At 36.5% G+C, this 13,161-nt stretch overlaps 1 protein-coding gene across 1 annotated transcript in view; it reads left to right on the plus strand.

The window, feature by feature from the left end:
- LOC121321290 (kelch-like protein 1) overlaps positions 1–13,161 on the plus strand; it is a 58,798-nt gene that overhangs the window by 24,905 nt on the left and 20,732 nt on the right. The window contains exons 4-5 of the mRNA XM_041260188.1: positions 3,991–4,187; positions 10,239–10,448. Of these exons, the coding sequence (XP_041116122.1) occupies positions 3,991–4,187; positions 10,239–10,448 (407 nt within the window). The remainder of the gene's footprint in view (positions 1–3,990; positions 4,188–10,238; positions 10,449–13,161) is intronic.

Below are 13,161 nucleotides of genomic sequence, written 5' to 3' on the forward strand. Positions count from 1 at the left end.
GCACATTTATTTTGATAGTTTTTTGTGCTTTGTTTTACTTTGCACTTTTTGTACAGCTTGCTGTAGTAGTTCTCTGTGTGTTACCATTGTTGTTAACGTCATATGGCCATTTTTATTTACTTTCACTTTCTGTTTGTTAATAAATCATGCTCGCCTGTGCCGGCATTTCAACTTCAACTCCTGTCTTGATCTCCTGCCTTTCACTCAGCAATGAATGCTACTAGCAGGGCCGTCTGCCGTTTCGCTTTTGATCCCGGGTCACTCTCACGGCGATCAGGATTACGCAGCCAGGTCTCCATGTCCGGGTAGCATGGACGATCTTTAGTCCGTTGTCCGTGGCTTTGCAGCAGCCCTGAGGTGAACAAACAGGACCTCTTTATACCTGACACCATACTGGAATGCGCCTATCTGCTGATTATCCTCAGCTGGCAATCATACATAGCAGCCAGGCTACCCCAAGAGCATCAGGTACTTCATTAAATTAATTACAACAATGTACACACTTATTTATAATATATATATATATATATATATATATATATATATATATATATATATATATATATATATATATATATATACACAAAATCCACTCTTCATGTGCAGGGCTCCTGCCCTGCTACAGGCTAATTTCCCGATTTCCACGTAGCCTTTGAAATCGTGATTTTCACAGGGCCTTAGTTATAGCTACACCCATGATGGTTACAAGATTATTGGTACCACCCACAAAACTATAAAATACATTCGAAGGATGAATTCTGACCTCCACATTATAATTCCTAAAGGTAAACACTTTGTCCAGCAGTTCAGACAAGCCTCACATGCAGGCTTCACATTTGATCTTAATACCATCAAATGTTGTAATTGTTTAACTTTAAACAGATATATATATATATATATATATATATATAATAGGATATATATATATAGTCTATATATATATATATATAGATTATATATATTATACATAATTGACTACATGGTCAGGGCCACACTGACAGAATGAACTTAATGAGTCACATCGCTGTTGTTCACTATATTATTTCCTCAAATAATGCAACTTTTCAGTACATTTCACATTAGGGCCAACACACACTGGAACAAAATACAAAAATAAATAAATAAATAAATAAATAAATAAATAAACACACTGATTTAAAAGAACTAAAGCACACTGCAGGCCAAGCGAACGACGTACACTCTTAATTCTGTTAATAGGGTTCCATTTTTTTTTTGTTCTCTTTCCGTCAGAAGTGCATTAGCCCTTGCATTACTCATATCATTTGAATTGTTACTTCTTATGTATTTGAATGAACAACCAACCAAATTCAATCATATTATGTCTTCCAAAAATATGAATAGCAAAAAGTATAATTCAATGCTTCTCTTTATTTTCTCTTGTATAATGCTGATAGCATAGCATTTAGCATAAAAAACACTATCATTAAGCATTAAACAGTTATATTCATGTATTCCAGGTATGATTTAACCCCCTTTTTTCTTTATGAAAACATGAGAGGGTGGCTAGCGAGAAGCATAGCATTCTTCTCCATCTGTGAAGCTAAATTGCTCTAAAATCTTCATAATTTCTGCCATGCACTTAACTCAAATCCTCCTATAAGGGTCACAAACGCTATTGGGTTTAACTGTAGTGATTTTACCAGTCCTGCCACCGAAGGGACACAGTTACTCGGTAGCTGAAGCTCTCAGGGAGGGTTGCACTTAGCACAGATGAATGTAAACGAGCATATTGTTTTTTAAAGGTGGAAATAATTAAATTGAGTCATCATTTAATCTTGTGAAAACATTGAAACATTTTGCAATTAACATGTTTATGTTTTAATTATGAAACTGCTCTGTTGTAGACATTAATAACAATATTAGCAAACCGTTTCATCATTCCAAGTGATTGCAGATGTTGGTTGACGATAGTAGTTTAAATTGAAATGAAGATAGAGCACTGTGGTGTAACGAGGCATTGGAGTTAAAATGTTTAAATCCCTTTTAAGGCTACCACCACATTAAAAGTGTCATTTCCCTGACAGTTGTGCGATATTACTAAAGTAAGTAATCCACAGAGCACATGCAATCATCTCTCTCATTCCCTTGTACCACACAACAGAGTGGTGTACTTTATACTTAGGGCTCCTGATTTTCAGTGCTTTCCCCCAACTTTTCTACTCTCCTTTAAGAATGTAATTGATGCCTGTTAAGCCATCCATGCATTCAGGGGCTGCAAATGCATGTCTAGGATTGGTGAGCCCCAACACAGGCACCAACACCCCCCCCCCCCCCCCCCCCCCCCCCCCCCCCCCATCCCCCGTTCCCATCCCCTTGTTAGCTAGTGGCGTGGTACAGCAGAACAGTATGACATGTAACACATAAACATAAAGAACAAACAAATTGGACCATCAACAAGTCCTTTTTGCATTGCAAATGCCTGGGTCGTTACAATATAAAGACTGATAGTAAATTTCCTCCACTGCTCGAATGGCAATATACTATGAAATTGTGCTTCAACAATACTTGGAGGTGAAGTGGCTGGTTTACCAATGAAGCAAGTTAAAAAAAAAAAAAAATAATAATTAAAACATTGGCCATCTTGCAATAGTTTCTAGACCGCAAATCAAACTGCCATATTAGATGTTTGATGACAATTCATTATTACTGTTTTATTTGCATATTCAGTCTCTGTAAAAAAAAGTTATTAACAGTTGGTTTATTTGCCTAAAGTAAGATAAATGAAGACAAATGCAAATTCTGAAAAATAGATAACTAATACTGTACATCTTTCTTTAATAATCTGGTGTAATTTACATTATTTTAAAATTGGTTAGTAAAGATTACCCATGTTACAAAATAATATATTCTACTGCTGCATAATCAGCCACTGACTCACTGTGTGTGAACCTGAGCAAGTCACTACCTCATTGTGCGCCGTCCTTCGGGTGTGATGTAACACCGAGATCCTGTTGTAAGTGACTCTGCAGCAGCAGCTGTGATGCATAGTTCACCCCCAAGTCTCTGTAAATAACTAACTAATAATTTAAACAGCACTCTAAAACCATACTATTAATGTGAGACTCTAACCCTTAGAGAGCATTCTTTATTATTATAGTTTCTTCCATATAACTCATTGCAAATGCTGTCTTTGGGGTTTATTCAATGGATCGAAGCAGAGGAGGGTCTAAACACTGTATCGTTGTACTAGTTAGTCTATCATACTGTACTGCTGAGGCAAATCCTGGGCACTTTCATTCACAGAGTTTTCAAGATTGGAAAACTTTCCCAAAGGTCGAGGTGAATGCCAATGGTCTAGTTTATATAGGGTATAGACTCAGACAACAAGGACCAGTAGGGATTCTTGGAAGAACGACTTGAATGCTTGGGCCAAAGAGTGGCAATATAAGTCTGGCATTGGATAAAAGGTACAGTAATCCGTAGCATATACAGCTGTTGTAGGACCAGAATAAGGGCGGCTATGTAAAAAGTTGGATGGATGAATGAATCCTGTTTTAAAACACATTATACACAGCTGTGACAAATACTGTACACACAATTACTGTTTTGAGATTCAGCTTTTATTAGGGAGCTCCCCCAAATCCCTTGTTTAGAAAGATACAGGGTATTAATGCTTCTGACAGAGTAGTTGTCTGCCACGTGGGCAATTGCTAAAGTGACTTCTGCCATTCACAAACCAAAAATTTGAATTTTAGATCAGAAACTTTAATTTGGACTGATGTATTCTGCCATGAAAGCTCCTGTTTGAATGTCACATGCAGGTAGATTACAGATTTTTGCTTTTATGTATGTGCTGAACAGAATTTGTTAGGGACCGTTCAAAATATATGGGTGTGTAATTTGAAGACATAACTTACCTGAACTGCATTTTTTTGTTTGTTTTTTAAACAAACCTTTCTGTAATGCCTTGTCTGACTGCACAGACCTCACTTCTAGTCTTTTACATGTGTATTTATGGGTTTATGGCAGGTTGTCTGGAACTGAAAGAAGAAACTATTGAGAATCTGTTGGCAGCGGCATGCCTGCTCCAGCTCTCAAAGGTAGTTGATGTTTGCTGTCGCTTCCTAATTAAACTTCTGCATCCGTCAAACTGCCTTGGAATTCATGCATTTGCTGATGCTCAGGGCTGTACTGAACTCATGAAGGTGGCTCATAACTACAGCATGGTAAGTTTTTCCACAACATACAGTTTACACACTTTTGTCACTTCTTTGTTTTAGTTAACTGTTTTTGCCTCCAGTGCAATTTCTTTGAAAAGGCCTACCATATTTCTAGACTAAGAATAGAACATTCCACTGCAATATATTTCAGATACAACACACACATGTACTTTACAGATGTATATTACAGCGTCCATTTTGTACCCTTCTGAATTACAGATCTCAGTTTGCAGACATGTCTACAAGCATAACATATTTAACACAGATACATACAGATATGTTATATATTGATTTTAAAATGTTTTATGTACCTGGATATATTTATGAAAGCATGAATTTGAATGCATCTTTTGTAGCCTACTTTTAGCATTAAAGTTATTTTACACACACACACACGCACCCCCTGGTGGTTTTCTGTACATTTTGCTGCTAGGTTAACTCATTCAATGTTACATGCTTTATTAAATAGAAAGAAGATACCCTGTTTTTTTTTTCTTTGTTTAGATTGTTTGCTTTTTTAACATACCTTTATCCTGCATTGGCCATCTTGTAACTAGAATCAATTTTCAGAACGCGAGGGTATATATCGTTCATTTATCGTTCATTTATCAAGTTTGATGGACTGTCACCCAGCACTGAACACAAATTCTCTAGACTGTATTTTCATGTTATACTTTACAAAACTATGTGCTAGCCTTTAGTTAAGAGAGTTGGAAATTGTTAAAATAAATACATAAAAATGATAAATGTCAGTAAGAAATTAAGAAACTAGTATGACATAGTTTTTACTGATTAACAGTGCAGTGTGTGGAAAGAACACAAATGTTTCATTGGGGAAAGTTATTAATGTTCTACAAACTTGAACAGGCTTGGGGGGGAACGCACAGCTACCATTTGAAAGGTGCTCAGTCCTATACAACTGCCTGAGTAACTTCCACATATCCAATTTCTATCTGTTTTAATATGCATACACTTTCCGAAATTGGACATTATTACAATATAACTGCATTAACAACACAAAAAACAGACAAAATAATCTGTTCACAGGTATATCTGCAATACAGTTTTTGATAAGTCCCTGCCCCTCAATAGTATATTTTATCAATAAAACCTCTAATGCATTCTGGCTGCTTTAAATTCTAAGAACATGTTCTTTGGAACTTTGCTCGGGATTGATGTCGAGTGGACGTCAATATGGACTCTACATTCTGTTTGGACACTCAGAAACAGTAACTGCAGTTTTACAACTAGCCAGTTTGCCCTCTATGCCTCACAAACACTAACATAATGAGGAAATAGGTAATTTTTCCAAAATGGAAAATTACCTATATGGTAACAGGGTCCTGGGAGACAGTCAACATGGTTTTAGGAAAGGGAGATCGTGTCTAATTAACTTGCTTGATTTTTTTGAGGATGCAACATCCATAATGGATAATTGCAAAGCATATGACATGGTTTATTTAGATTTCCAGAAAGCTTTTGACAAAGTCCCGCACAAAAGATTATTTCTCAAACTGAACGCAGTTGGGATTCAAGGAAACACATGTACATGGATTAGGGAGTGGTTAACATGTAGAAAACAGAAAGTACTGATTAGAGGAAAAACCTCAGAATGGAGTGTGGTAACCAACGGTGTACCACAGGGATCAGTATTACTGCTATTCCTAATCTACATTAATGATTTAGATTCTGGTATAGTAAGCAAACTTGTTAAATTTGCAGACAACACAAAAGTAGGAGGAGTGGCAAACACTGCTGCAGCAGCAAAGGTCATTCAAAATGATCTAGACAAGATTCAGAACTGGGCAGACACATGGCAAATGACATTTAATAGAGAAAAGTGTAAGGTACTGCACGCAGGAAATAAAAATGTACATTATAAATATCATATGGGAGATACTGAAATTGGAGAAGGAATCTATGAAAAAGACCTAGGAGTTTTTGTTGACTCAGAAATGTCTTCATCTAGACAATGTGGGGAAGCTATAAAAAAGGCTAACAAGATGCTCGGATACATTGTGAAAAGTGTTGAATTTAAATCAAGGGAAGTAATGTTAAAACTGTACAATTCACTAGTAAGACCTCATCTTGAATATTGTGTTCAGTTCTGGTCACCTCGCTATAAAAAAAGATATTGCTGCTCTAGAAAGAGTGCAAAGAAGAGCGACCAGAATTATTCCGGGCTTAAAAGGCATGTCATATGCAGACAGGCTAAAAGAATTGAATCTGTTCAGTCTTGAACAAAGAAGACTACGTGGCGACCTAATTCAAGCATTCAAAATTCTAAAAGGTATTGACAGTGTCGACCCAAGGGACTTTTTCAGCCTGAAAAAAGAAACAAGGACCAGGGGTCACAAATGGAGTTTAGACAAAGGGGCATTCAGAACAGAAAATAGGAGGCACTTTTTTACACAGAGAATCGTGAGGGTCTGGAATCAACTCCCCAGTAATGTTGTTGAAGCTGACACCCTGGGATCCTTCAAGAAGCTGCTTGATGAGATTTTGGGATCAATAAGCTACTAACAACCAAACGAGCAAGATGGGTCGAATGGCCTCCTCTCGTTTGTAAACTTTCTTATGTTCTTATGTTCTTATTTACTTGATAGTAAGCTGCATTTAAAGCACATTGCTTAACAAAATCACAGAAGTATGATTTATGGACTGATGTGTCCTTTATAAGTCATTAATATTGTTAAATGTATTTTATACAGTGAATTGATAGTCATTGATTCCTGAATATATGCTGTGAAAAGTCATTCCAATTATAAAGTGCCTTAATAATTGAATGTGTGTGGAACAGAATGTGATATTAGGAATGCATCAGTTTTGTTTTCCTGAGTGGGGGCAGTTTACTTCTGTGTACACCAGAAATGAAATTGTAGAGCAACATTAAGAATGCAATTTCTGTTGAAAAGATTGATGTGTGAAAGATAGATTCTTTTTTGTAACAGAATTGAAACCAAGAGAAGTTTGTTATACATTACTGTGGCAGGGTGGGACAGAGCCCTGCACATAATTAGTGGGGCAGGGCAAAACGCTGCTTATAAATACATTTATTGTGTGTAAATTATATTGTAAATAGTGTATTATGATTTAAAAAGGAAACATGGGAATGTTATAGTGGTATGATTTGAATGTATTTTGTGTTTATTTAAAACAAGTGATTTTCTTTGTTATTGTTTGGATGTGGTCTGGCAGAGGCGATGGTAGCAGATCATTTCTTTCAGATATCTCGTGAGAATGTGTGGTTGGTGCTGTGGACCACGCAGATATTAAAGACTTGTGCAGAATGTGACCATTTCCAGTTTAATGTATTACTAATCTGGAGATGGTCACATGTATAAACCTGCAGCATTTGTTGATCGGAGAGGGGGGTGTTTGGAATGAAAAAGAACGTGAGGGAGTGCGAGTCGAGAGAAAAAGCAAGTAAAAAGAAAGCAAGGGCTACTCATGCTGGGCAGACAAAATTGGTATTTGTTTGGTGTCAGTGTTCAAGATTTGTTTTGTTGTTTGAACTTTTATTTGTGCTCTGTGAGTTGTTTTTGTCTACCCTCTTATTTATTATTGTTTTGAATAAAAATGGCGCACCAGCACATTCACTCATAGTGCCTGCATCTGTGTCAACTTCCTGTTCTGTAGCATCACTACTCAGCCATCCTGACAGTGACACACCCAGTTTTTGTTTGAAATAGTTTAAGATAGTAGAATTTTCACATTTTAGTGAGAAACATAATTTCTTTCTGTGAATGTATTTATTATTTTAGTTTTTGGATGTTATTTACATTGTTCTAAATCCTTTCATTGTCTTCTTGATTTACTACACAGTACATCATTTCAAACAAAGGTAATTGTAGTCCCAGATTACAATCTCCAGTAGTTCCAGTAGCATAGGGTGAGAGGCCACACTTTTTCAATTAGAATTCCACTGTTTTCTATCTAATCTGTCAAAAAGCTGTTAATTTATCAAGCTGTTTAAAAGAAAAAAGCCTTCCTTCTTTGCTCACTATCAAAACTGCACTTTTGAATCATAGATCAGTTCAGCACTGTGGTTTCAAGGCTGAGTGAAGATGCAATGTTTGAACCTCTCAAAGACTTTAAACAGGGGTGACCATACAACACGTGATAGATCAAACTGCTGCATTGTGTACAAATTCCAATTGACCTACAATTTTATTTGAATTATTAAACAGAGTTTATAATCAGTTTAATTATTTTGTTTTATTCAGATTTTATGGTTGAATGTTTGCTTCATGGTTTGGTGGTTATGTGATTTATATTCATTTTATTACAATGCTTTAATTTAGCAGTTGCTCTGCATTTTGTCCAATAAAAATAAGTGTCTAATAATCTAGAACCTCTAATATAAGTAACTGGATTTTTATTGTAGATTTTGAACACTAGATAATATCTTAAATAGTGTTAACAAAAACTTGCACAAAAATAACAAATGTTGATGGGGAAAATATATCCTGATTTAGTATCTCAGTGTCCACATCTATGGATGTTAAATAATGCATGGAACAATTCCCTGTGATAGATCACCACTGTGAACTGAAAACCAACATACAGTAAACCTATCAAAATTTTATATTGCCTTAAACAATGTGTTTTTTTTATTCTTGACAGCAGTGTAATCGCTACCAAGGTGCAAAGCTATGCTCGGCTGACATTAATAACAGAGCCCCTTACAGACAGGGAGATTACCAGTGAAAGAAGCTCAGCTAGGGAAGCTTAACGGTTCACAGGCATACACAGTTATAATCACTGCCCGCATGACAGGTCTGTAAATTACATTGGGGATGATCAGGTGACATGACAGCAGAATTGTTTTAATGTTCTTTGAAGCATATACTAAGCAACCACCTGTTAAAAACAGTACCATTCTAATAACCACTGATTTGCTGATGATAAATATGTATGCTTGAGTGTGTATGTTTTAAATCTTGAATGATATGAGACAATACAAATCATACTTATAAACTCAATACAATCAACTGAAATTAGTTTGGAGAGACAACGGATTTGTTTGGAGGGGAGTAATGAAAACTAAAGTGTTCATTTCTGTTATCAGTGTGCTGTTATTAAAACTAACATGACATAATGAGGAGTTATTTTTCTGCATAGCAAGAATGAAGAGCTATGTAGAAGGAAATACCTTTATTAAATGTAGAACCCTGTCCAGAAGCTTTTATAAGTGTTCCTACATGGTGTGAATACCCTACCCCCCGGGTTCCATGTTGTTAACAGCAAGTTTCTTCTGGTCTGAAGTAATGCAAACTGTCAATTAATGAGCCATCACCATGGAAAATATGATCTTATTGCCATTAAGATACTGTGCTTTTTGTATTCTGTGAATTAACTGCAGCTAAAGTAACACCTGATATTTCCTCAAAAAGAGAAATTCTGTGTGACTGAGCAGGTTCAACAGAACCAAGGAACATTCAGCAGGAGCAGATCATTGAATGGGTATTGGAAATTGACTGAAGTCTGAGTCGAGTATCCAAACAAATGCTGCTCCCCTTTTAACTTTTTATCATGTAATCTAAACAAATACAAAGAAGTGAAAAATAAGGAACCCACTAAGCAGACCATTAATAAAGGGAAGCACAAGAAAACTTGGTACACTTCCTGCAGAAACTAGAGCAACATCAATGATAGGTTGCTCCATCATATAGAGTTCTGTGGCACAGTTTCTAAACTTAAGTCTTATCACAGAAAACAGTGGGCAACACAAATGCCAACTAAATTCCGCAGGATGTGGTGGAGGAAGAGTGGCTGGAGGGCGTAACATTATCTTTGTTTTCAGCTCAATTAATTATTTTGTGGATAGGTATTGTATGTCTATCTTTAAAGACAACACCATAATTCCTGTGATATACAGTAGGGTAATAAAATACACAGTGACTTAAACTTTATTCAACTTGATGATTAAGGTGAAAATGTAACAAAATACAGGTTCAATGTAATAATATATTACAAATAGTAATAATGTTTACACAGAAATCATCAATGTTACTTCATTTCAGGGAAACATTTACCATGCTTTGTTCTCTGCAGGAAAACATCATGGAGGTTATAAGAAACCAGGAATTCCTACTGCTTTCTGCAGATGAAATTCTTAAACTTCTTTCCTGCGATGATGTCAATGTTCCTGATGAGGAGTCAATATTCCATGCCCTTCTGATGTGGGTGGAACATGATGTGCAAAGGTGTAAAGACCTTAGCATGCTGCTTGCCTACATCAGGCTGCCACTTCTTCCGGCTCAGGTAATTTATGCTTAACATGTATCTGCTTAATAGCTTCTTGAAGCAGACTTGTGCGCATCATGTTTAATCAATGTAATCCTTCCTTAGTTACTTATGCTGCTAGAATCTTTTTCTAAAACATGCACGCCACTTGTCTCCTAATCAATGCAATGCAAATCCACAAACTGTCAAACAGCATACTGTCACATACGAAATCAACGATTGTACACACAAAGGCAACAAATACAGGCCAGGGTGGTTCAAACGTCAATTGAACTGTTCACAAAGGCAAATTACAGTACATTATCAAACAATAGTTATTCTATATGTCGTCTGTTAGGCACTTCAGTGCAGCATTCTTTCATTTCAAAACTGCAACATTTTAATGTATTCAGTTGATAACTAATGCATTTAGATTCAGAAAACAGCTTTCCATCTTAATTGCTGTAAAGGCTTGAATGCTTATATTTTACTGTAGCACTAATTGAGTTTCTGTAAGCATACAAAGGCTTGCATACCAGCAGTACAATGACTAACCAGAACATCATTTCAAACAAATGTAGGTTTAAAACATAAATTGACCAGTCATGTCTCCAAATGTACTTTAACTTCTGTTGCTTTTCCTGTGCATTATGCAGACCCTATGTATAAAATGGGAGGCTAAAATTAGATCCAAGTTCACTGTTCGTTGTTCGTTGTTCATTTTTTTAATAATGAAAAGCAAATTTCTTTTTTATGTTTTTCAACTCGCAAATAATGGAAAACAAACTGATTACAAATTAAATGGCAAATGCCACTGGGATAGGAAAGGCATTTAAAAACTTGTGACTGAGAGACAGGGAGAAAGCCAGATGAGAACAACATTGTCAGCTGTTCAGTGGGCTAGCAAGCAAGCAAGTGCCAGCGGACTGTGAGAGGTGAGAGGCCAAGGGTCAGCTGGCTGCAGATCCGAAGACAGCCCTCTGCACCCCCTATGTGTAACATGTTTATAGCATTTTATATGTTATATTAACAGTAAAAACTGTTAATGTTTGGCAGAAACCTTTATCTAAGGCGACTTACAAGTGTTACAGGGAAACAAAATGTTACAATGCAAAATAATATTTAAATATAGTATAGTTTACAGTAAATTCTAATTATACTACTAAAATACAGTGTAAAAGAAGATGCAACAAGTTAGTATTAAAACAATTGATATATAGCCTAACTTCTCTATAACGAACCCTTCTTATAATGAACCCCCTTTTTTTAACGATCCAAGCAGCAAGAACCGTTTTTTTTTTTCAATGGAAATTACCCCTATTAGAACGATCACTTTTACAAAATCTACCCGGATAAAATAATCTCAGTAGTGACTGATTGAACTTTCTCCAGTGAGAAAGTGTTATTCTCTCAGTGAAAACAAAACACATGGCAGGCTAATTCAAAGATAAAGCTAATTCAAAGATAAGGCTGATTCACAGATAACCTGTTGTAGTATGAATCGTGTGACGTATTCAACCATTACCATCTTCACACAAACTGCAACCATGGCAACAGGAATGAGGAGGTAACAAGATTGAAACACCGTGCATTGAGAAAAGCACGAAAATATGAAGCAGTCTACACTGGATCTGTTTTTCAAGAGAATGGGCACGTAATTACTGTATTCAGCATTTTATTAATTTCTTTACTGTTTTCTTTTAAATATACAGTTTAATTGTTGATCAATGTGAAGTTGTCTTGAAAAAGCTACTGTGTATTGTATAAAGATGTTCAATTCAATTTGAGAATTTCTTCATTATTTTGATACAGCAAATTGCCAAACCCTGTTATAGTGAAGAACCTGATAAAATAAACATTTCTCCAGGTCCAAGGAGGGTTCGTTATAAAGAAGTTAGACTGTATATAATGGCACAAAAGTAGTGCAATTGTGCAAGGATAGTGCTTCAACTGAGAATCCACTAATATTGGCATAGGTCAGGCGAGTACAGTATTTAGTAGGATGAGTAGATCGAGAGATCTACAAGTGTAGTCTAAACAGATGAGTCTTGAGGAGGCAGTGTAGGACAGTTAGAGATGGAACAGTCCTGAAGTTCTCCAATAGCTGGTTCCACCACAGGTGAGCTAGAGAAGAAAAGGAGCAGGCACAGGAAGAAGGAGAGCAAAGGAAAAGCATGGCCAGTAGAGGAGGATTGGAGATGGCGAGAGGGGGTGTAGGGAGACCCGAGGGATTGGAGGTAAGAGGGGGCAGTGTGGTGAAGAGAGAGGTAAGCACGACAAGGGTTTGGAATGCAATGAAATACAATTGAATGCAAGCAGAGAGGTAGTCAGTGGAGAGTGCAATGCAGACAGGTTGCATGAGAATAGCAAGGTCGGGAGAATACAAGACGAGCAGCAAAATTTCGAATGAGCTGATGAGGATGGATAGCGAACCAGAGAGACCTGCTAGGAGGTTGTTACAGTAGTCCAATCTTTAGCTTACAAGAGCTTGGACCGTGAGTTTAGTGGGATAAGTAGTGAGACAATGCCAGATTGTGTAGATGTTGCTAAGAAAGAAGAGGCACATTCGTGTCAGGAAAAATAAGCAAGTGCATATAAGAGCAAACTTGTGTTTTGCCAAGTCTTATCTGTCATGTCAGTTTGATAAAACCTGAAATGTCAAACTTAGAGTCTCTAGAGTTTAAAGTGTTTATCATATTTAAACATCCTTAAAATCTTGCTGCTGTCTTACCCTGGTGACCTTTTGAAAAAT

The sequence above is a fragment of the Polyodon spathula genome, chromosome 9 (assembly GCF_017654505.1).
Source record: "Polyodon spathula isolate WHYD16114869_AA chromosome 9, ASM1765450v1, whole genome shotgun sequence".
Classification (NCBI taxonomy): domain Eukaryota; kingdom Metazoa; phylum Chordata; class Actinopteri; order Acipenseriformes; family Polyodontidae; genus Polyodon; species Polyodon spathula.